The sequence below is a fragment of the Elgaria multicarinata genome, chromosome 3, assembly GCF_023053635.1.
Source record: "Elgaria multicarinata webbii isolate HBS135686 ecotype San Diego chromosome 3, rElgMul1.1.pri, whole genome shotgun sequence".
Classification (NCBI taxonomy): domain Eukaryota; kingdom Metazoa; phylum Chordata; class Lepidosauria; order Squamata; family Anguidae; genus Elgaria; species Elgaria multicarinata.
The window spans coordinates 4,119,281-4,144,214 of NC_086173.1; the positions used below are offsets into that span (position 1 = coordinate 4,119,281).

Here is a 24,934-nt window from a genome sequence, read left to right on the forward strand (position 1 = left end):
AGTAACTCAGCCTTCGGAGAGGCATTTGAACCTTTTAGAATGGGGGAAAATGTGCCAAAGGTGGGAGAGCACCCAATAATTTGGGGTGTGTTGCAATCTGAGGAGCCCTGTAGAGCCAAATTTGACCCATGGGCCTGAGGTTCCTCGCCCTTGACCTGGTCCAACCTCGTGCTCATGGAAACCCTCTTACTTAGACTTGCACACACCTCTTATTTATTTTATTTATTTATTTAAGCATTTTTATGCCGCCATTCAGCAAAAAAAGGCTCTCACGGCGGCTTACAAAAGTATTTCTTGACAGTCCCTGCCCACAGGCTTACAATCTAAAAGACATGACACAAAAGGAAAGGGGATTGGGAGGGAGGAGGAGGAGGAGGAGGGGGGGGGAAAGGAAAGCAAATTCAGGCACTACAATCTTAGTTGCAAAGTTCAGCAGTTACAGTTGACAGCAGGAGGGAGGGGGCTCTCAGCTGGAGCTGGACCCAGGCACGGTGGAGAGGCGCCTGGCTGCTGCTTCCTCCCTCACTGGTGGCCTCTGCAGAAACAGTTGGTAGCAGGAGGGAGGGGGCTCTCAGCTGGAGCTGGACCCAGGCACGATGGAGAGGTGCCTGGCTGCTGCTTCCTCCCTCACTGGTGGCCTCTCCAGAGACAGTTGGCAGCAGGAGGGAGGGGGCTCTCAGCTGGAGCTGGACCCAGGCACGGTGGAGAGGCGCCTGGCTGCTGCTTCCTCCCTCACTGGTGGCCTCTGCAGAGACAGTTGGTAGCAGGAGGGAGGGGGCTCTCAGCTGGAGCTGGACCCAGGCACGGTGGAGAGGTGCCTGGCTGCTGCTTCCTCCCTCACTGGTGGCCTCTGCAGAGACCTCTTACAGATGATGAAGCTAGTAATCCAGTATTACTAGTCATAAGATGAAGATACAAATATGAATGTTCCCATGCCAGAAGTACTTGTGCTGTTTAAGAAATAATCTGTAACAAACCATATTGGCATGAAACCTTGAGAACCTCTAGCAAAGGTGACAAGCATGGGTTACGTGCCGGAATGGAAGGCTGAAATATTCTTTCCTAATCTGTCACTGACATGAGGCAACTCTTGAGCCTAAATGAGTAGGTGTCTTTCAAATGTGCCTTTTGCTTCCTTGGGCTATGAAAGTGTTTGATCAGCCAATTATTGAATCAATTATAAAAAAAACCCGCTTTTCTGAGGAGAATAGTCTTAAGTGTCCATAATCTGAGGACACAACGCCCGAGACTACCAGATGCTGTGCAGGAGTAACTCGAGAAGCTGTACTTGCTGAGCGCAAGACATGGAAGTGTGCTATGCTCCAGCCTGCCCCAAGGTCATGGCTGTACCAACATAATCTGTTCCTCTCTTAGGCAGGTTGCAGCTAAATGTGTAGGGCCTTGGGCTCATTTATGTAATTTTTGCTCTGATGGAGGATTCTTTATCATGACAGGCTATTACACTGGAAGTGGTTTGACCTGAAAAATGCAGCTGTAGGTGAATCTGGCGATAGGGGTGGAGTCACTTAGAGAAGGGCCTGGGCTCTTCAGGAAGCAGGGTAAACATGTACAAGGTCACCGACCAAGATGAGTAACCCGAAGAGGGAAAAACTTAGCGCCCCAGGACAAATAGCTTGTTCAGTGCTTTCAAATGGCAAGAAAAGAGATGGTCTCAAAATGTCAGCCATGGAAGGACCTTTGTTTGGACTGAAGCTTGATGAAAAAGGCAAGATTGGAGGCCCAATATGGTGGTATCTGCTTGCAGCAAGGCTGGCTTGGGCATAGAACGCCAGACCTAAAAAAGAGCAGAACTTTACCAAGTCTTGAGGCCCCCGTTCTTCGGTGCCCTGTGGGAAATGGCCCTTCTGCAGAAGGATATTGCTTTCTTGAACTCGTCCCCATTCACCAAGAGGTCTTGGGGGAGTTTGTTGTCAAGCCAAGCACATGAGTGACAAAGGAAGCACACTTTCCCCTGCTGCTGCTCCCTCAGGGATGGATGGTACAAGGCCGACCCCTGAAATACTGTTGCATGGGTTGCTAAGGAACCACCGCTTGACGCACAGCTGATGTTGGTGGCTTAGAGGCCAGATTGCTGCTGTGAGGATAAACAACAGCCCTTAGCTATTATGGAAATACCATGGCAGGAACCTGGGAGCAGTTTAACTGCCAATCCTTGCGGTAACACACACTGGCTGATAACTGAAATTCTCTTGTTCAAATTAAATCTGTTTTTGGGAAGGAAGAGTCTGGCCACCTGTGTTGCCCCATATGGGGCCTGCCTCACGTCTGGGCAATCAATGTGTACTCCCCCTCCTCCCCCTTTTTTTAATGGCTGGTTATACTTGATCTTGAGAATAAATGAGACCTGACTGCTGTCAGAAAAAAAAAGCTTTATGAACTGAAGGGAAAGATAATCTCAACTGCTTGAAATATTCCTAGTGGGTTGGAGAACTAATTTCAGGTGTGGAAGCAGGTGACCCCCCCCACACACACATCTGAGCCCTCTGCAGGTCAAATGGTGTCATGGGTGTGACCATGTCTCCATGTCTTTGGACTTGCAGGATGGACCATCCATTTGACCGTTTGGCCAAGGAGCCAGTGAAGCCATCTCAGATCCACCTCATACATTGGCTAGGGTAGCTTTGCCTGCCCCATGCCATCTCCCATTGGATGAGGGCATGGGGCAGGTGAAGCTGAGCCAAGGCATGCTGCCTCTATGAACTCTACACTGTCCCGATTGGGGCCATGTGCTGTGTGCAAAGGGAAAAGACTCAGCACTTGCAGCAGCAGCTCCTGCAAGCACTTAATGCACTTCTTTCCCAAGCAGAATCAGAGGCTTCCGGGGCACCACAAATCAGGGATAAGGGAATTCTTTGCCCCAAGCTTCCGCAAGCCAGATAGGACACCTCTGTGGGCCAGATAAGGCCTGCAGGTTGGAGGTTTCCCCTCCCTGTAATGCATCTACAGCTCCTAAAGGATCCATTCAGGCTCAGGATGCAGCCAATTCTAATCCGGAGTAATGGAAATGATTTATGGTGAGCACATATGGAAGGAGAGTAGAGCTGAGGTGCATGAGCAAAATTTGAATAATTGCATTTTTTTTTCTATTTCACAATGGCATTTTTTAAAAACCTAACTTTTAAGCAAAATTTCAATTTGCATTTTGAGAAAAAAATTAAACTTACAATATGAATATCTTAGACTTGGTATGCTTCTAGATATTGTGCCGTTACCCTGTCTCATTCATGGAATTTTATGTGCTAACGATCATATATGCTATACCTGTGGATTTCAAACTATCTTCTGGAGAATCTTGGCTTCTTTTGTAGGTTTATCAAGGTTTCCCAACAAGAAGAAAAACTGAAGACAGCTTTGCCACAACTACTGATCTTCCTCTGCACTGTGTAGCAACGTGATTGTTATATGTATTCTCAGCTCGCAGTGGCCGATGGTCAGGACCAACACTGGCCCACATGCATTGAAAACATCCTCCTTGAACATCACCCCAAATCCTCTGCAATGCTCAGGGCAGATGTTGATGTGGAAGGTTTTCCGTCCCCTGGAGATAGATAGTTTAAAAAGTACTTCTGTGTTGGCCATCAGTACAAATACTATTTAAAAAATTGCATGTCATTTATTGCATTATCAACTATCAAATCTTGTAAAATACCAACTTTTGAAATCAGATACATGTCAAAGAAAGCAGTTATAAAATATCAGAAGGACATCTGGAGAATTCTAGATGCTCAAGAGAACTTCTGGAAAATATTTAATGTAAAATTTTAAAATGAGAATTTTGGGGACAAAATTTATCCCTAGAGGTGTAGAGTGAAATGTTTCCCCTATTTTCTGCACAATCTCTCATTGTACACACACATTGTGTTTATCACTAATACACTTTGATAGTATATCTGCACAATGTACACAAAGAAATAGATTACGTCTGCTTTGTCTTATAAAGTGAGATAGTTGCTAGCATTTGATCATAGTATTCAAAATGGAAACTAAAATGTCTACTTTTTACCACTTCTATGTAACTAGTCAACTTTGACAGCTGAACCCCCATATTTCATCCAATTCTTATTTTGTTTGTAATCTATGGTTGCCCGTGTCTCTGCCGTACAGAAAGCTAGATCTGCTATGCAGTGTTGTAGTTAGGGCCAGGCCTTGGGGCCCTGAGATGACGAGGGCAGCAGCAGAAGCAAACTCTCATTTTACTTCTGTAGTTATGATGTTGCTATAATTGAAGTGAGCTTAAAATGCAAACCAACGTGCTTGGAGTGTTGTTTTAGAATTTTAAATTAGAATTGACTTTCTAGCCTAGAAGCAATGCAGAAGCAGTTGTAAAGCATGGAATGGCAGTAGGGAAGAGAAATTTAATTCTGGGCTTCACAGTTGATATAATCTATAAGGCCATCAACCCCACCCACACATAAAGACCATTAAGTCCAGGGTCTAAAATTACTTAGCTGTATGGCTATATGGGAGGGATGCCATAGCTGCACCCTACAGTGCAGAGTATGCATTGAGCAGACTAGGTGATCTTCCAACGCTATGATTTACATTTTCTGAGTCTGCAAAACATCAGTAGTTTTATAGTATTCCAATATCTTACTCAATTCTTACATAAGGATGAGCTTGAGAAATTATATAATTCCTTGGCCTTGATTAAAACATTTCATGCTTGTTCATGCACTGGTTATTTCACGGTTGGACTACTGCAACCTTCTTCTCTCTGGCCTTCCTTCTTCTCACATCAGTCCGTTGGTTTCTGTTCACCACTCTGCCGCAAATATCATCTTCTTGGCTCGCCGCTCCTACCATGTTACTCCGCTTCTGAAATCTCTTCATTGGCTTCCAATTCACTTCAGAATCCAATATAAACTTCTCCTGTTAACCTTCAAAGCTTTTCACGGTCTAGCTCCTTCCTATCTCTCCTCTCTCATCTCACACTATTGCCCCGCTCGTGCTCTTCGCTCCTCTGATGCCATGTTTCTCGCCTGCCCAAGGGCCTCTACTTCCCTTGCTCGGCTTCGTCCATTTTCGTCTGCTGCCCCTTACGCCTGGAACGCTCTTCCAGAACATTTGAGAACTACAAGTTCAATCGCAGCTTTTAAAGCTCAACTAAAAACTTTTATTTTTCCTAAAGCTTTTAAAACTTGATGTTGTGCAGACTTCTACAGTTACTTTCTACTGTTAGTTTTACCCTACCCTGTGCCTGCTTACCCTACCCTGTACCTGTTTGCATTCTCTTCCCCTTCTTATTGTTTTACTATGATTTTATTAGATTGTAAGCCTATGCGGCAGGGTCTTGCTATTTACTGTTTTACTCTGTACAGCACCATGTACATTGATGGTGCTATATAAATAAATAAATAATAATAATAAATAATAATAATGCTCTAAGTGCTTTATCATCTCAGTTATCCCATAGTCTTGTTGGTCATCAGTTTCCATACTGAGTGTGTGGGAAAGAATAGCGGCTTAGCGAGTGACTTGTGACTGAGCTTGGTGGTTATTATTATTATTATTATTATTATTATTATTATTATTATTATTATTATTTATTTATTTATTTATTTATTTATTTATTTATTTATATAGCACCATCAATGTACATGGTGCTGTACAGATTACACAGTAAATAGCAAGACCCTGCCGCATAGGCTTACAATCTAATAAAGTTGTAGTAAACAATAAGGAGGGAAAGAGAATGCAAACAGGCACAGGGAAGAGTAAACAGGCACCCGGTAGGGTGAAGCTAAACAGTATAGAGTCAGAACAAACTCAATATTTAAAAGCTATAGGGAACAGAAAGGTTTTTAGCTGAGTTTTAAAAGCTGTGATTGAGTTTGTAGTTCTCAAGTGTTCTGGAAGAGCGTTCCAGGCGTAAGGGGCAGCAGAAGAAAAAGGACGAAGCCGAGTAAGGGAAGTAGAGGTCCTTGGGCGGGCAAGAAGCATGGCATCAGAGGAGCGGAGAGCACGAGCGGGGCAATAGTGTGAGATGAGAGAGGAGAGATAGGCAGGAGCTAGGCCGTGAAAAGCTTTGAAGGTCAACAGGAGAAGTTTGTATTGGATTCTGGAGTGAATTGGGAGCCAATGAAGAAATTTCAAAAGTGGAGTGACATGGTCAGAGCGGCGGGCCAAGAAGATGATCTTAGCGGCGGAGTGATGTGAGACGAAGGAAGGCCAGAGAGAAGAAGGTTGCAGTAGTCCAACCGAGAGATAACCAGTGCGTGAACGAGAGTCTTGGTCATCCTAAGTCTATGTCCACTGCCACTGAGAGGCTCCTTTTGTGCCCAAGAACCCTGGCATGGCTTAAAAAGTCAAGTGACACATGCCTGAACTGATATCATAGTGCTAAGAGTTGCTATCCTTAACTGGATAATAACTAGCTTCTTAAAATAGCTGTTGCCTGTGGACTTCCCCATACCATATGTCTATTCTCCAAGTCTCTGGGTGTTTCCAAAAAGCAGGTTTGTCGACATTTAATGTAGAACAGATCAATGAGTGACAATAAAGTCGCCTTGTTCCTTATGTAGTAGTGAATGAAGACACTTTTTTTCCTCCTCTGGAAATTAATTTAAAGGAAGAAACTAAAGCTTTTGGTGCCAATGTTTCTTTTGGCTGTCTGGTCAGACTTCCATTGCACCCGCTGGCACCACGCCGCAAAATCCGGGTCTCCTGGTGTATGAAGCGTCATCCCTGTAGATGAGTTTTGCCCCTATTTGAGCAGGGCTACACAGAAAATATGTGATAGAGGAAGCAACTAAAGTTAAACTCATGGAATCTTCCCTTCTCTCCCCATACCCCCGCTTACCCCAAAACCAAAACCGCCCAGAGAGCTTCGGCTATTGGGCGGTATAAAAAATGTAATAAATAAATAAATAATAATAAATAAGAACCATCTGTAGAAAAGCACGCGCCTTGTACACAAATCGCATTACAGGCGAACTAATGGGCTTGAAAATAGGCCACAATGCCAATCACAGCTGTGGCTGTGTCTCCAATTTCCTTTTTTTGTCATTCCTTCTTCCTTTTAGTTGTCTGCGCTCAAGTCTCTGTTGTTAGGATCAAGCTGCCTCTGTTGGAAGGCTAGCGTTGTACTTCCATGGAAATCTCTCCAGCTGCACAGCAGTATGCAGCCCCAAGGAATGGTGATCCTAGGGTGCTTTCACTTTCACCCCCATCCTTTGTCTGCTCAGTAAGTCTTGGTGTCTCCCATATGGCAAGGAGGAAGGGATGTCTGAGAGGCAGCTGGACAAGCATCTGTCAGGGATGCTTTAGGGTGGATTCCTGCATTGAGCAGGAGGTTGGACTCGATGGCCTTGTAGGCCCCTTCCAACTCTGCGATTCTATGATTCCCCCATGGAAGTAACAGCTGCTTCCACCATGCCTGGCCTGGTTGCAGGACTGACACAGCTACCATTACATAGAGTGAGGTAGCCATCTTAGGTGGCAGCAGCTAGGTGAAATGGCAGCACAGTGTTGGAGATCAGAGCTGAGTGTGCCAGACAGCCTCCCCATGCCCCCTAAGCTAGCCTGCTGTTCTCAGGTGTGGTGGAAGTTCCTCTCCCACCACTAGCATTGATGTAAGCAGGGTCAGAGAAGGAAAGCAGGGCCTCTGCAGCCCTCCTGGGAAGTCCAGCCTCTTCCCTGTTTCACCTCTTCCCTGTGTGTCATCCAACAATCGCTCCATGAGGGTGTAGAAGAGGGAGAGAGAAGAAGAAGGGCCACTCCATTAGCTTAGATGGGAGACCAGCAATTTGTGGCCCCTCCTCTGTTTCTGTTCCTGTTCCAGCTTGTTTCTGTTTTTGTTCCAGCTTGTCATGAGAAGATGACCAACAACAAACAAACAAAGTCTGGTTGCATTACAGCGCCCGAGTTCTCTTGTTTTCTTTGTCCCTGAGGGCAGGGACGGTCTTGTTTTAATTAATATGTAAGCTGCCCTTCTGTCTTTTTTTAAAAAATACATAAAGATTCAGCTACTGGCTTCTCTCGTGGGTTGGCCCTGCCTAATTGTACAAGCAGTGCACCATCAAAAGGCCCTTGTAGTGCGCCAGAGACTGCCTGGGTGCCACTTTTGGAAGAGATAGAGCTCCATCACACCTATTCCCCCCCCCCCCACACACACTTTGAGTCTGCGGTTTCTCCTGTTTCCTTAGCCAGTCTAGCACTGGGCACTTTCACGTCTGTGTGTTGTTGGGCTATTTCAGCTCGTGTATCTTTTCACCTGTATCACTACTCTGCCAGTGAAATCTCCTGCCCTGCTCTCTCTGTTCTCCTCCCCCCCCTGCAGTAAATTACATATGTATTTTAAAATATTTTATTTCTGCGCAAATACAATAGTACAGTAGCCTGAAACTGTGCAATTGTGGTACAACAACACACTATGCTTTCCCCTAAGATCATATTAAACAATATAAGTGAAGAGAAAGTATTACAATTAGTTTTTGGAGAAGTGTTTGGTCAATGTTGGCATGGCAATGGGAAGCTGGCATTGTTCTGGTCAGGAAACCTAGACACACCTACTCAGGAGTAAGAACCATAGAATTGAATGGGACTGAGTCCTGGGCACTGGTGGCGGCAGCCTCTCTGGCATTCTCCACGGGGTGTCTGGGCACCCTCCCTCCCTCCCCCTTCATGGTTGAGCTGTTGAGCGGAGAACTGCCACGCCCTCCTCTTTTGTCAGCGAGACCGCCCTTCGACACACACACACCAAAAAACAGGATGGTCCAATATATGGCTGAGGTCCAGGTTATCTAAAAGACCGTATTCTCCCTTATGAGCCTGCCCGTGCTTTGAGATCTTCTGGGGAAGCCCTTCTTTCAGTCCCACCATCTTCACAGGCGCACCTGGTGGGAACACAGGGGAGGGCCTTCTCCGTGGCTGCTCCAGTGCTCTGGAACTCTTCCCGGGGAAGCTAGGCTGGCTCCCGCCTTGATGGTCTTTCGGAATGTGGGCAAAATCTTCTTTGTTCCAGCAGGCCTTTGGGGAATAATCTGGGATTCTGTCTATGCTAAGGACTTTTAAATTTTCATGTATTTTAAATGTTTGTTTTAACTTTGAAATATATTTTTAACTTTTGTATATTTCTTTCCTAGGTTTTAAAATGTATATGTTTTAAATTTTGTAAATCTGCCTTGAGGCCCAGTATTGGGCAAAAGGTGGGATGATGATGATGATGATAATAATAACAACAACTATAATGATAATAATAATGCGCAAGGACAGCAATACATGGGACAGAGGAGCAGCTTTATTGTGCATGGAGGAAAAAACTGGAAACTCAAAAAAAAAAAAAAAAAAGAAGAGGTTAGATGAGTGCAGGACAGGGATGGCGTTATGTGAGTACTGCAGTGCAAAAACATACCAGGCATGGTGAGAGTGCGATAAATCACTGGTGTGATGGAGCTCATAGTCTAGGCTGCCTGAAGTGACAGGTCTTAGTACAAAGGGACCAATGGCTGAATTATCGAATGTAATTGAGGGGACCCATCCCCTTGGAGCACTAAATTAGGTGTTGCTGCACTTAGAAGGGAAGGTCTTGAGGAGATGCAGAGTTGGGAGAGAGATGAGGTCTTCGTCCTTTGAGCTGGGCTAGGATGGTGCCTTGGGATTATACTGGCTAAAAACTGAGCAGGAAAGCACATGGTCCCTGGTTTGAATTTCCCCTCTTCCACAAGCTCACTTGACTGGCGCTACCGGTCTTTCAGCCTCAGTCCTGCCACCTGCAAATTGAGGACTCAAGTGACAGGAAGCCAGATTCCAGCTGGACATCAGGAAAAACTTCCTGACTGTTAGAGCAGTGTGACAATGGAATCAGTTACCTAGGGAGGTTGTGGGCTCTCCCACCCTAGAGGTCTTCAAGAGGCAGCTGGACAACCATGCTTTAGGGTGGATTCCTACATTGTGCAGGGGGTTGGACTAGATGGCCTTGTAGGCCCCTTCCAACTCTGCTATTCTATAATTCTAATGATACTGACCTACAGGGCTGTTGTAAGGACAGTCGCAAGATACTACCTGGGAAATGCTTTGAGTGCTTTTCAGGTGCTACATACTTCCTGTATGACAATGGAGTCAGTTCCCTAGGGAGGTTGTGGGCTCTCCCACACTAGAGGCCTTCAAGAGGCAGCTGGACAACCATCTGTCAGTGATGCTTTAGGGTGGATTACTGCATTGAGCAGGGGGTTGGACTCGATGGCCTTGTAGGCCCCTTCCAACTCTGCTATTCTATGACCCTAAGCAACCAAGGTTACCTAGTCCCTTTCCTATGCCTTCAAGAGCTGCCTGAAGGACAAGCAGAGCCGTTAGACAGCGGGCGAGGCTTGTTCTAGTGGGCCCAGGTGGCGCCGCAGTCTCCTGTTGAATATCTGTCTGTGTGTGGCAGCTACGTTTGGAAAACATCAGGGGCCCCTTGCCACAGCCAGGAAAAGCAACCCCAGGGCAATTTCTGCAATTTCTTTTGGTGGCTTCCATTTCGGTGGGTCTGTGAATCCGTTTGGAGCTGTCCAGAAGGGCAGAGGAGCTCTCCGAGGGGCTGGACCCACTTGGGGGCCTGAGGTGCAGCACTTCGGTTAGCTCCTTTAGAGTTCTGGCGGGTGGTGAGTGAAACCCAGGGCGGCGGAACTGGAGCCGCCTCGCCAGGGCCGGTGCTACCATAGAGGCCACTCAGGCGGCCGCCTAGAGCGCCAAGCTAAGAGGGGCGCCGGGCACAGCGCAGCACTCAGGTGCGTTGCCTGTGAGCTGGCCTGGCCCGAGGATTCAGCTGGGCCTGGGTGGGCGAGATGGCGCCCTGTGCCCGCCCAGCTGAAGCGAAGCCAGGGGCGCTGGGGTGGGGCCCGGAAGAGAGAGAGAGAGAGAGAATGTATGGGTGAATGGGGTGCATCATGGGGTCTTTGAGTGAATGCATGTGTTTGTTTGGAGTGAGTGATGCTGAGTGTGTGTGTGTGTGCGCACGCATGTGAGTTGGAGGGGATGATTTGGAGGTGATATTCCTATTCAATCATGCATTTTAGACCCCTAGAAGTTCCTTTCCAATTTGTTTGCTATAATCGGCATGTCGTATTTCTTGCACTTCAAAATGAATCTTAGCCGTTTCAAGTTTTGTGCTTCTTATTTTTTCCAGGAAACAACTGTTCTTAAAAAAAATCAAAGTTGGCATTTTGGGGGGGTGGGAGGTGGGGGGGTGATGAAAGGAGCTCACCTTGCCGAGGGCGCAAAATAGTCTGGCCCCGGCGCCTGCGCCTCTCGCAGGTCCGCCTGCCTGCTTTGGGCCCCGGGCTGGCGTCTGGCTCTGCGCGGGCCCAAGGCAGGCGCAGCGTCACCGCTGTAGGGCAGTGCAGGTAGGGGCCGCGAGCCAGCCAGCCAGCCACCTGCTGGGCGGAGCCAGCCCCAGCCCCAGCCCCAGCCCCAGCCCAGCCCAGCCCAGCCGGGCCGCTTCGCCTGCGTGCGTGGCGTCGCGCATTCCTCCGGGGCTGCAGCAAGCCCTCTGGCTCCCCAGCTGGGATCGCCCCCAGCATGGCTCTGGAAGGCGGCGGCGGCGGCGGCGGCAGGAGGTGAGCGAGCGAGCGAGTGCTGCTCTTGGCCCGGCCGGCCCGGCCCCGTCCCTCTTCCCCCTTTCCCCGCCGCTTTCGTTTCCTCCTGGCCGCCTGGGAGAGAGTTTCGCGTTCTCTCGCGCGCCAGGTAGCTGCAATGCAGAGCGGGCGCGCGGGCAGGTGGCGGGAGGGCGGCGGTTGGGGAACAGAGACCCCGCCTCGCTCTAGGCACAAAAAAGGGGGGGGGGTTCGAGGAACGGAGCGAAGGGTTCCGGGGCTCGGCCCCTCCGTCCCCCCCCCCCCCCACGCGCCTTTTCCGAAGAACTGTTGCTGCCTGAGGCGCAGCAGCGCATGGTCTCCCTCGGCCAACACACACTTCAGTCCCGGCGCCGAGCAGCCAAGGCCGGCCAAGTTTTGGCGCCTGGGGCAAACCCCCCCCCCCAACGAGGCCTCTTGGCCCTCCCCGGCGGTGAAAACGCGGCCGCAAGAAGCGGCGACATGGCCCGGGGCTTGCTGCCCTTGCGGGAGAGCGCCCCCCCCCCCCCCCGCCTAGGGTGACCCTATGGAAAGGAGGACAGGGCTCCTGTATCTTTAACAGTTGCATAGAAAAGGCAATTTCAGCAGGTGTCATTTGTATATATGGGGAACCTGGGGGAATTTCCTCTTCATCACAACAGGTAAAGCTGCAGGAGCCCTGCCCTCTTTTAAATCTGGTCACTCTTGTATAGCTCCTGCACCTTTAACTGTTGCGATGAAGAGGGGATTTCAACCAGGTTCCCCATATATACAAATGACACCTGCAGAAATTCCCTTTTCTATGTAACTGTTAAAGAAACAGGAGCCCTGTCCTCCTTTTCATAGGGTCACCCTACCCCCATCCCCACCCCAAACAGCTGGCAGCTGCCCCGCTCCCTAGTCCCGGGGTGCCCGAAGCGCTTAGGATGGCAACCGAACGGGCTTCTTCGCAGGGCGGGGGGACCAGCCTGCCCGGGGGCGTGGGAGTCCTGGCAGGAGGATGCTCCCCTAAGCGGCTCTGCTGGGCTCCGGCCCTCTCGACGTCTGGGCTGGGTAGTACTTCGCCTCCTCTTCCATCTATTCCCACCCGTTCAGCTTCTCCACTCTCTCCCCAGTCTCGTGCGGGGGAAAACGAAGCAGGAGTCTATGAATGGCCCCAGAGTAGGGAGGGAATCTCTGGAACCACAGCGCCGATAAAACGTGATGTAACTCTTATGACATCTTGATGTTAAAGTAGGATTTGAATTGTGGGAGGCTTTAAGGAAACCTTCCCCAACCTGGTGCCCTCCAGATGTTTTAGACAATTCCCCTCAAATGTGACCATGGGCCACACCGGCTGGGGCTGATGGCAGCTGGACCAAAACATCTGGAGGGCATCAGGTGGGGGGGGGAGGCTGCTTTGGGTAATGATCGCTCTCCACCCAACAGACATCACTTTGATATTGGTCTGTCTAGGATCTTGCATGTAAGGTCACTCGTACATATCCATTCCTTGAAAAGGAGATGACCCCCAAAATATAAGACAGACTTTGAGGGGAAATCTAGGGTTGAAAAGAGAGGAGAGATGGAATATTTGACTTTTCAAAAACTTCGTTTATCTTATCTCTGAAGTTGGAGCATTCTCTCCAAAGGAAAAGGGGGGGGGGGGAAAACCAAGAGAAGAAAGAACAAAAATATACTGAACTTAAAACTTGGATGGCACAGTCTGAACTCGAAATGTTTAATTTTAAAATGCATCCTTTGGATTTAGAGACATAGATTCCAACCTAAAGATTTAAAAAATGGGACAACACCTGTGAACGGTAGATGTTGGGGGCAGCACCCTTACGCCTTGTTTTTGAGAACTGACAAGCATCTATCTGGCAGATCCAGGAAGGCAGTGCGTTTGATGGGTTGCACCAAAGTTCCCCCAGTCCTGCCCTCTGTCCCTGCCCCCCCCCCCCAGGAAGCTCGCAACAAGCAGTGCACATCAATGATACCCATGGTTTGCTCCTACCATCTCGTAGATCCCTTCACTATTGGGCTGAGACCTCTCACCCCCACAAAACGTCCTCCTGCAGCTGGTGCAGACACTTAAGTTCTCTGTGTGCTTCTACCTCCCACCTGTAGGCACAACTCACCAGGAAGCTGTCCCTTATTCCAGTGTGATTTGCTCGGGTCTCTTGTACCAAGCCCGTTTGACATGGTTGGAAAATTGTGCGGTGGCTTCCAAATGGCAGAATTGGTGTCTGGGCTGAGATGGGTTCAAGTTAAGGATGTGGGGCTGTCTTTAGCTAGTTCTTGATCACTGTGGATCCTACATTTTGGTCAAGACATTCCTGATTTAGTGTGTATAAGGGGCTGCCTTGTAAGGCAGTGGTTTTTGGCCAGAAACTGTCTAAGGTCTCAGTCAGCTGCCTTTTTCAAGTCCCGTGGCTTAAGGTCAGGGCTGGTCCAGGATCCCTCACAACTTTGCGGAGGATGCAGCTCTCAGGTTGTGGACAGTTGTGCAGTTGAAGATGAGTACCCATAGCATCCTTGGCTGGATTGCTGTAACTTTAAGGGGAAGGGCCATAGCTGAGGGGTAAAAGCACTTTGCACAAGCAAAAGGTCACAGGCTCAATCCCAGCACCTCTAGGTAAAGTTGGGAAAGGCTCCTGTCTCACACTCTGAAGAGCTGCTGCCAAACAGTTGCAGACCAGGGGTGGGCAACATGGTGCCTGGCAGATATTTGGACTGCAACTCCCATCAACCCCAGCCAGCACAGCCAATGGTCAGGGATTACAGGAGCTCTAGTCCAAGAAGTCTGGAGGGCACCAGGTTGCTTTCCCTTGGTGTGGACAATGTTGAGCTAGATGGACCAATGGTCTGACTCAATACAAGGCAACATCCTACATTCCTATGCTAAGCCAGGAATTGAACTTGGACCTACTGAGACTGTAGCCCTGCTATCAATCCAGCATCTCTGGGACCTACCCTGGAAGGTCCCAGAAGACTGTCCGGAGTGTCACTATGGGAAGATTGCCTTATGACGTGCCTTTGAGGACCCAGTCCTGTTTGAATAAGGTGGGGTGGATGTGCTGGCAAAAGCTTGGCCAAGCCTGTGTTTGCTCAGTGTTCTCAGACTGGATAACTCTGTGCTTGCTGGAAGAGCTTTGCTGAGCACGCGCAGGAGGTAGCCGGCAGGTTACTTGGACAAACAGAACTGCAGGGCCTTTCCTTTGTCTGGATAGGAGGGAAGGAAGCAGTAAGGCCCGGGACGGGCGTTTTCCTAATAGCATGAAAGAGGATCCAGGGGAGAAATTCATAGTTAAGTCATTGAGTGAGTTACTGTTCTCCCCATCTGCTCAGTTAGCTCTGTGCAGAATAATACACAGGGTATTACATTTAATCTGAGGAGTAATTAGATGAGGACATAGTTGATTTTTGAAAACAAAAACTTTAGCAGTAGGGGGCTACACACTGGACTGGTGATGGGTGATGCTACTGGCCATTGGCACTGAAAATGCTGTTGCGTATGTCTTGTGTCCAAAGAATGAACATTTATTTATTTATTTATTACATTTTTATACCGCCCAATAGCCGAAGCTCTCTGGGCAGCTCACAAAAATTAAAACCACGAGGAACATAATAAAACAACAATCTGAAAACCCAAATACAAAAATACAATATAAAAAGCACAACCAGGATAAAACTACACAGCAGAAATTGATATAGGATTAAAATACAGAATTAAAACAGCAAAATTTAAATTTAAGTTAAATTAGGTGTTAAAATACTGAGAAAATAAAAAGGTCTTCAGCTGGCGACGAAAAGAATACAGTGTAGGCGCCAGGTGGACCTCTCTGGGGAGCTCATTCCACAGCTGGGGTGCCACAGCGGAGAAGGCCCTCCTCCTGGTAGCCACCTGCCTCACTTCCTTTGGCAGGGGCTCACGGAGAAGGGCCCCTGTGGATGATCTTAAGGTCCAGGCAGGTACATATGGGAGGAGCCGTTTCTTCAAATAACCTGGTCCCAAGCCATTTAGGGCTTTGTATGTTAGTACCAGCACTTTGAATCGGGCCCAGACCTGGACTGGCAGCCAATGAAGTTGTAAAAGGACTGGCGTAACGTGATCTCGCCGGCCAGTCCCTGTTAGTAGGTGGGCTGCCCTGTTTTGTACCAGCTGAAGTTTCCGGACCGCTTTCAAAGGCAGCCCCACGTATAACGCATTTCAGTAATCCAAACGAGAGGTTATCAGAGCATGGATAACTGTAGCTAGGCTATCTCTGTCCAGATAAGAGCGTAGTTGGTATATCAACCTAAGCTGATAAAGGTGCTCTTTGCCAGTGAGTTCACCTGTTCCTCAAGTGACAGCTCTGGATCCAAGAGCACCCCCCAAACTACATAAAACCATCCCCTCACACACCCCTCGGTCCGTGGAAAAATTGTCTTCCACGAAACCAGTCCCTGGTGCCAAAAAGGTTGGGGACTGCTGCTCTAAAGGAGTTGTCCAGTTTTGGATAGCTGCTTTAGAGTTCTGACTGAAACCTGGAGTGGATTCACTGCCCCACTGACATCGGAGCCACCCGCCTCCTCTGTTCCACATGTCGAGGGTGACTGTCTGCAGCAGGGGGCCTTTCTGCCTCTGGGTTCTAAATTGCACAGAGAGCCTCCAAGGATAGAGAAGGGCTCCCTGCTGCAGACAGTTGTGCTCAACCTGAGAACAGCAACGGAAGGGCGGGCATGTAAAGCCCACCCCACATCGCCTGAATAGAGCTTCTGTTGACTGCCATTTCATATGGCTTGCCAAGCAAGAAGTGGTTTGCCTGCATCACAAAATCAAAAGCACGAGGATAAAGGGATACTAAGCTCAAATTTATAATGGGTGTCCTTGTTTCCCAGGTCACATGTCCTTCCAACCATCGTTCCTTCAGTCTTATCTGCATTCAGCTTCCATTGGTTTGGCCATATCTAGCTTCTGAGTAAGCACTGAGTCAGCAGGACCTGGGAGAGCTAGCGATGCCGCCACTAAATGTCAAACCTCCACTTGTTATTACCAAACAATGACCCTGTTCAGACAACACACTAAGCCGTGGTGGGTTTTGAGCTAAACATTATGGCTTAGCATGTCATGTGAACCTTCCCTAACCATGGTGGCTACATAATCACTGTTTAAACATGCTCACTAACCATTTGCTGCAAAAGGGTTAGCGGCCTAAGCATGGCTTAGTGTAGTGGTTCCCAAACTTTTTCAGGTAACCGCCCCCTTGGCAGGGCCGGTGCTGCCATAGACGCAACTCAGGCGGCGGCCTAGAGCGCCAAGCAAACAAGGGCGCCGAACAGCGCACCTGGAAGCTGCTCTCCTAGAGCGGCTTCCGGGCGCGCTGTTCCAAAGCTACCGCCCTGGCCGCCCCCCAACCCCAGCGTCCTGGCTTCGAAGCCAGAGCCCGGCCGGAAGCCGCTCCTGGCTTTGAAGCCAGGATGCAGGGGTTGGAGGCGGAGGCTTCAGAACGGCGCGTCAGGAAGCCACTTCCGGGCGTGCCGCTTCGAAGCCTCCGTCCCGCCCCCCAACCCCAGCGTCCTGGCTTCAAAGCCAGGAACGGGCGCGGGGTGGAGGCTTCAGAACGGCGTGCCAGGAAGCCACTTCTGGTGTGCTGCTTCGAAGCCTCCGCCCCAACCCCAGCGTCCTGGCTTCAAAGCCAGGGGCGGGCACGGGGGGGGGGAGGGGGGGCGGAGGCTTCAGAACGCGCCTGCCTAGTGCGTAATATAGTCTGGCGCCGGCCCTGCCCCTTGGTTCCACAAACTCATGCTCAATGGCCCCCTACCCTACACTATAAAAATCATTAATCAGAATAGCGGTTTTCAACGACCCACCAAAGAAAATAATAACAATAAAATTCAAAACAGTAGCAATTAACTGAATACTTTATTCAAAATCCAATTGGTGTGCCCCGCTACGCTGGCTGCAAACAGAGGCGTTCGCTCCTTTTTCCCTCCCTCCCTTGGCAAGCCTGGGGCGGGTGCTTCCTATTTAGAGGGACTATTTTCTGTCTAAACATGCATGAAATTGTGCCTTTAACTTATCATGTCATACTAGCATGAATACAGGAATCAAATAGGATTTCCTTCTTCAGTGGAACACACTTACTTAGGAGTAAGCACCATTTTGTTATAGGAAAGGATAATGTATTTTAATTAAAATTTAAAAATCATTATCTGCCACCTGGTACAGAGCTTTCCTATGGAAAACCTGGCTGGGACTGAAGTAGAGGGGCACTAATTTTACTGTACTTATTGTCTTTAAATATGGTTAAATATCCCCCAGTTACCTTGCTATTCTATTTCTACAATTAATTTTCTCCTGTCTTTTCTTCACCCTCTCTTCGTTTTCAGGCTGAATCCTATGCACATTTACCTCAGAGTAAGTTCTGTTGATCTCAGTGGGGCTTACTTCTGAGTAGACATACTTAGGATCGTGTTGCAGCTCTGTTTTTATGGTGACACAAGATACACACATACCATGTTTACCAAAAGAATGCTTGAAAAAAGGGGGTTGGATACCCTGAAATAAGCAAGGGCAGATAGGAATGGTTTCAGCAAGCGTTCTGGAAAAAGGTGCTGCTGAATCTTCTTTAGCTAGGAAGGACCTGGGGAATTGCAATTCTCTCTCCCTCCCCCCTTTCTTTTCTCTCCCAATCCTGTTGTAGTCCAGATTTGTTGGGGGGTGGGAAGACACACAGCATCTCTCTCTCTCCAACCCCCCCTCCCCCCAAGCCTCACAATAGCTGCCGGGCTGATTAGGACAGGAGGGCAGCAGCTCAGAGGGGAGATGGCCCCAATGTGCAACTCCTGATGGGGGGTGGGAAGGGAGCCTGGTGATACCTTGCAGCAGCACAAGCAGTCCTGCTCCCCACCCAGCCTGCTGGCTGACTGCTGTTTTTGGCAGCTGCTCTGCCGCCCGCCGTCCTCCACATGCTCCTTCCTCTCTGCCACATGGCTCCCGCCTTGTGCAGCAACTATCGCGAGAGGTCTGCCAGGGCAGCTTGTAGGAGGGAGCAGCTCTGGCCGGGGGAGCGAGCGAGCAGGCGGCAGTGGCTCCAGCAGGAAAGAAGCCCTGGGCCCTCCTAGGCAGGGGAAGAGTGGGCAGAGCAGCTGAATTCGCCGCTCTTTCCTACTCTGCTGCCTCCTGTGGGTGCTTCTCCCACCCCCTTCTTCTGGTGGGGCCGCTGTGGGCTTGAGATAGGAGGAGAGAGCGGCTGCTTGAGTGAGAAAGTCCTTCCTGAGCAGGAGCGGAGTGGGGAGAGCAACTGAATTCGCCGCTCTTTCCTGCTCTGCTGCCTCCTGTGGGTGCTTCCCCCACCCCCTACTTCTGGTGGGGCCGCTGTGGGCTTGAGATAGGAGGAGAGAGCGGCTGCGTGAGTGAGAAAGTCCTTCCTGAGCAGGAGCGGAGTGGGGAGACCAGCTGAATTTGCTGCTCTTTCCTGCTCAGTCCCTGGGTTTTAGGACCTTCTGGAGAGACCACCTCGAGCGCCCCCCTGCTGCCCCTTTGCCTGTTAGCGCCCCCCTGCCATCCCTTTGCCTCTTAACACCCCCCCATGCAATCCCACCGCCCCCAAGGGGGCAGTACCGCCCACTTTGGGAACCACTGGCTTAGTGTGTTGTCTGAACAGGCCCAATCTAACTTATTTGCTGTTGAGGTGCAACCTGTTGTTGCCTTTGGGGCACTCATAAAGTGAAGTACTTCTTCACGCAGCGCATAGTTAAACTATGGAATTCACTACTACAAGATGTAGTGATGACCACAAATTTGGATGGCTTTAAAAAGAGGGTGGATAAATTCCTGGAGGAGACGGCTATCAATGGCTACAAGTCCTGATGGCTATGTGCTACATCCAGTATCAGAGGCACTAAACCTAAATGCACCAGTTGCTGGGGAACATGGGTGGGAGGGTCCTCTTGCACCCATGTCCTGCTTGTGGGTTCCTGGTCAACAGTTGGCTGGCCACTGTGTGAACAGAGTGCTGAACTAGATGGACCCTTAGTCTTATACAGCAGCAGGGCTCTTCTGTTCTTATGATGGTTTTGACTGATAAAGCTCTAGAGATCTTGGTGCATTCAGAACTGTTCCCACCCTCCTATTCCAAAGGCTTTCAGAAACAGGGCCCAAGCATCATTTGGGGGTCGGGCAGTACAAATTTGGAACATGGCCTCCCTTCTCACATACATACTATGATCCCGTACAATGGCAGTATGAGATAGGTGTGAGTGAGAGTGAATTAGACATTTACTCACTTGTATTTTGGGCTTATAAACCCTACCAGCTGGGCTGGCTCCTGCTGTCCCTTGGATCAAGATCCCTAATTATTATGATGCTTTGTCCCTCCCTTCTGCCTATGTAGCACAAGGAACTCTGGGGCAGGTAGTTTTTGGGAGAGCACATCACTCAGAGAAGCACAGATCTCTCTGTGTCTCAAGTTCCAAGTCCTAGTTCACTTGCATAAGCGTATTTCTTCGGTTCCAGAGAAGAACCTGGGTCAGCAACTCACCATAGTATTCATAATGTGAGAGCTCCGGCTATTGGGCGGTACAGAAATGTAATAAATAAATAAATAAAGTGTTTTGTTCTGCTCTACCACTGCTTCTCTGATTGGCTTCAGCAAATCTCACAAAATCTGGTCAATAGGTATATGGAAACAGAGAAATAAGTTTCCATAAATATTCTCAAGCATCAACAGTATTCTGTTCTAACCTATTTTTCCCCCTCATGGTAATGGGGTTGCAGCTTGAGCTGTGACCCCCTGAACTGCTGGGCTTTGGCAAAGTATGCTGAGGCATTCCTAGGGGCTGACCCACAGCTCCTTTCATCTGAAGGTTCTTAAACCTCTGGTCTTTCTTTATCTGAGCAATTTTCAGAATAGGGTGACTTAAAAACATTGCAGTACTTCATGCTGGCTTGCGCGTCTGGGTTCTGGTGTTAAATGTTGGACCTTGGGACTGAAAATAAATCATGCCTTACATACTTCAAGCTCCCTCTTCCCGGTAGGGTGCCCTCCTTTGATGGCTGGCCACTTTTACCATGTTTCTTTGTCGTAGCCAGATCTTCCAAGAATCGATTGGGCCATACCTGGTTATGCTTTTTCATTCTGTGCTTTCCTCCCCCTAAGCAGCTCCCTGGAGACCGCTCTGGCTGAGTGTACAGAGGCACTGAATTGCTTCCTGCATAACCAGTTCAGTGAGAGCCTGGAGATGCTGCAGCCTAGGTGAGTGTGAAAGCACCTATGCCAGTCACTTTTGTACCCGGGACCCTTGTCCCTCCCCACTGTTCTTATATGCACCCCCATGTTAAAACCTCCTCCAACATTCTGGGTCCAGGAAACCCAAACTGGGCAATCGTAACACTGCAAATGAAGGAAGCCTTGGAATAGAAGAAGGGAAGTCTAAGAGTTGTGTGAGCTCAAAAGGGAAGTAATTCAAATTGTTTGATTTGTACTGTTCATTTTAGTTTGGAACTTTGTAGTTGTTGTTTTTATATGTCTAGCTGGAAAAGGAGGGTTTGATTATTATTATTATCATCATCATCATCATCAATAGATAGAACAATTAGTTGGGGAACAAGGTTTGTTTGGTCAGCAGAAGAGACTGCAAACTGCATATGTCCTATCCTTTCAAAGCCTCATTTAGGCACTGCTGTGTCAAATTTTGTCAAAAATATATTATTATTTCAGTACCCCCTCTCATCAAGAAGCATGCATGCTAGAAACTTATTTTGACAAAAGAAGAGCTTTCTCTCCCCGCCCCTGCCCCCGCCCCCTAGTTATTATTATTATTATTATTATTATTATTATTATTATTATTATTATTTATTTATTTATTTATTTATATAGCACCATCAATGTACATGGTGCTGTACAGAGTAAAACAGTAAATAGCAAGACTCTGCCGCATAGGCTTACAATCTAATAAAATCCTAGTAAAACAATAAGGAGGGGAAGAGAATGCAAACAGGCACAGGGTAGGGTAAGCAGGCACAGGGTAGGGTAAAACTAACAGTATAAAGTCTGCACAACATCAAGTTTTAAAAGCTTTAGGAAAAAGAAAAGTTTTTAGTTGAGCTTTAAAAGCTGCGATTGAACTTGTAGTTCTCAAATGTTCTGGAAGAGCATTCCAGGCGTAAGGGGCAGCAGAAGAAAATGGACGGAGCCGAGCAAGGGAAGTAGAGGCCCTTGGGCAGGCGAGAAACATGGCATCAGAGGAGCGAAGAGCACGAGCGGGGCAATAGTGTGAGATGAGAGAGGAGAGATAGGAAGGAGCTAGACCGTGAAAAGCTTTGAAGGTTAACAGGAGAAGTTTATATTGGATTCTGAAGTGAATTGGAAGCCAATGAAGAGATTTCAGAAGTGGAGTAACATGGTCGGAGCGGCGAGCCAAGAAGATGATCTTTGCGGCAGAGTGGTGAACAGAAACCAACGGACTGATGTGAGAAGAAGGAAGGCCAGAGAGAAGAAGGTTGCAGTAGTCCAACTGTGAATAGAGCTGTATTCTTGCCATGAAAACTAAATGGATCAGTACAACCAGAGATATGTGGGTATACCATCGGAAGATGGGACCCCCAGGTCGGAAGATGGTCAAAATGCTACTGGGGAGGAACAGAGGATAAGTTCAACTAGCCCCAGATGTGATGACGCAGCTAGCTCAAAGCCGAAAGGACGGCTAGCGGCTGATGGTGCTGGTGGTGAACGACGAATCCGATGTTCTAAAGATCAACACACCATAGGACCTTGGGGGAGCTAGGGGTGGCAACGGCCACCTGTCAAGAAATACTTTTGTAAGCCGCCATGAGAGCCTTTTTTGGCTGAATGGCGGCATAAAAATCCTTAAATAAATAAATAAATAAAAAAAAAAACGGCCGACAGAAAGCTCTAGCGTGGGCTGGTCCATGAAGTCACGAAGAGTCGGAAACGACTGAACGAATAAACAACAAACTATATTTTGTATACTATATGCTGATAGCCAAGCAGCTACCTAGATCCCCGGGGGAGAATCTCTGCTCATTGTTTTTTCGAATTAGCTTTGTGCAAAAGATGCTACAAGAAGAGGAAGGGCCATAGCTCAGTGGGGGAACACATGCTTTGCATGCAGAAGGTCCAAGGCTCATTCCCTGGCATCTGCAGCTGGGACAGGAGAAACAGCTACCTGAGGGTGCTGTGATGGGCAGCCGAAAACAAAACATTGGAGAGCAAAATGGGAGGGGGAACTGCTTACTCCAGTTTTCGCACGAATGAATGAAACATTTGGGGAAAGTGCAAATTCTACTGTTTGGTTTTCTGGAGGGGTTGCAAAACCTCTCCCACACTAGAGGCCTTCAAGAGGCAGCTGGACAAGCATCTGTCAGGGATGCTTAAGGGTGGATTCCTGCATTGAGCAGGGGGTTGGACTCGATGGCCTTGGAGGCCCCTTCCAACTCTGCTATTCTATGATTCTATATGGCCAGCATTAGGCAAAAGGCGAGATACAAATAAATATAATAATATAATAATAATAAGCTGGAGCGTGTTCAGAGGAGGGCAACCAGGATGATCAGGGGTCTGGAAACAAAGCCCTGTGAGGAGAGACTGAAAGAACTGGGCATGTTTAGCCTGGAGAAGAGAAGATTGAGGGGAGGCATGATCTTCAAATACTTAAAAGGTTGTCACACGGAGGAGGGCCAGGATCTCTTCTCGATCCTCCCAGAGTGCAGGACACGGAATAATGGGCTCAAGTTACAGGAAGTTAGATTCCAGCTGGACATCAGGAAAAACTTCCTGACTGTTAGAGCAGTACTACAATGGAACCAGTTCCCTAGGGAGGTTGTGGGCTCTCCCACCCTAGAGGCCTTCAAGAGGCAGCTGGACAACCATCTGTCAGGGATGCTTTAGGGTGGATTCCTGCATTGAGCAGGGGGTTGGACTCGATGGCCTTGTAGGCCCCTTCCGGCTCTGCTATTCTATGATTCTATGAAAGCAGGGATGTGGTGGTTGTCCAATTCCCCCTATTCTATGATTCTATGATTCTATATGGCCTTTGATGGAAGCTGGATACAACAGCCATGGTATGTGTAGCTTTTAGAATTGTTTGCTATTTAGTCTAAACATACTTTGAGCTTAGCCAAAGCAGTATGCAAATATCTTGCATATTGTGCACATGAGGGAATGGATCCCAGACTCTCTTGTGTATGCATACATATTAGAAAACACAGGTTCAAAAGGTCCAAACCCCTCTCTGTGAGTGGCCGATTGCTCCTGCCTTCCCCAAGAAAGCAGAGGAAGAAAAGGTGGGGCAGGGGAATCCAAACAGACAAAAAGGTGAACTCTGGTTTTCTCTCACCGCTGAAGAATATTCTCGTGAAGGCCTTGCACTGTGAGATGCACCCCCTTCTTGCCTTGTCCCCTTGAAAAGTAGACTTCCATTTCTGGAAAAACTGGATTTGTCACTGAGGGTGCTTCCAGGCAGACAGCTCTTAGTGCTCACAATCGAAGCATTTGAGAAGCTGTTCTGTCTTTCCCTGCTTAACAGCTTTTTTTTGTGGGGGGCGGGGAGGTTGTGTAGGGTGACCATACGAAAAGGAGGGCAGGGCTCCTGTATCTTTAACAGTTGCATAGAAAAGGGAATTTCAGCAGGTGTCATTTGTATATATGGAGAACCTGGTGAAATTCCCTCTTCATCACAACAGTTAAAGTTGCAGGAGCCCTGCCCTCCTTTTCATAGGGTCACTGTTGTGATGAAGAGGGAATTTCAGCAGCAGCTGCATGCGTACGAATGACACCTGCTGAAATTCCCTTTCGTATGCAACTGTTAAAGATGCAGGAGCCCTGCCCTCCTTTCCATTCGGTAGGGTGACCATATGAAAAGGAGGACAGGGCTCCTGTATCTTTAACAGTTGCATAGAAAAGGGAATTTCAGCAGGTGTCATTTGTATATATGGAGAACCTGGTGAAATTCCCTCTTCATCAGAACAGTTAAAGCTGCAGGTGCCCTGACCTCTTTTAAATCTGGACACTCTCTAGTATAGCTCCTGCACCTTTAACAGTTGTGATGAAAAGGGAATTTCACCAGGTTCTTCATATATACAAATAGCACCTGCAGAAATTCCCTTTTCTATGCAACTGTTAAAGATACAGGAGCCCTGTCCTCCTTTTCATAGGGTCACTCTAAGGTTGCGGTAAGAAGGGAAATGAAAGAAACGGTAGGGAAACACTTTAAAATTCCATGAATGAAGCCATGCAATTGCACAATAAAAGCCTCATCTGGAAGAATCCTAACTTAAGCCATGAGGTGTGGATTTTAGCATGAAACTGTTTGAATTGTAGTTCATGGGTTTAACTCAATAGGCGGCTGGGTTATTCTTAGTTTGCCAGAGAACGTTGAAAAAAACATTAAAGCTT

The 24,934-nt window shown here is 48.3% G+C and overlaps 1 protein-coding gene across 1 annotated transcript in view; it reads left to right on the plus strand.

The window, feature by feature from the left end:
• The first annotated feature begins 9,463 nt into the window (after nucleotides 1-9,463).
• The window catches only part of LOC134393900 (tetratricopeptide repeat protein 39A-like), a 42,227-nt gene continuing 26,756 nt past the window's right edge, over nucleotides 9,464-24,934 (plus strand). The window contains exons 1-3 of the mRNA XM_063118930.1: nucleotides 9,464-9,481; nucleotides 11,257-11,345; nucleotides 20,678-20,773. Coding sequence (XP_062975000.1) covers nucleotides 9,464-9,481; nucleotides 11,257-11,345; nucleotides 20,678-20,773 — 203 coding nt within the window. The remainder of the gene's footprint in view (nucleotides 9,482-11,256; nucleotides 11,346-20,677; nucleotides 20,774-24,934) is intronic.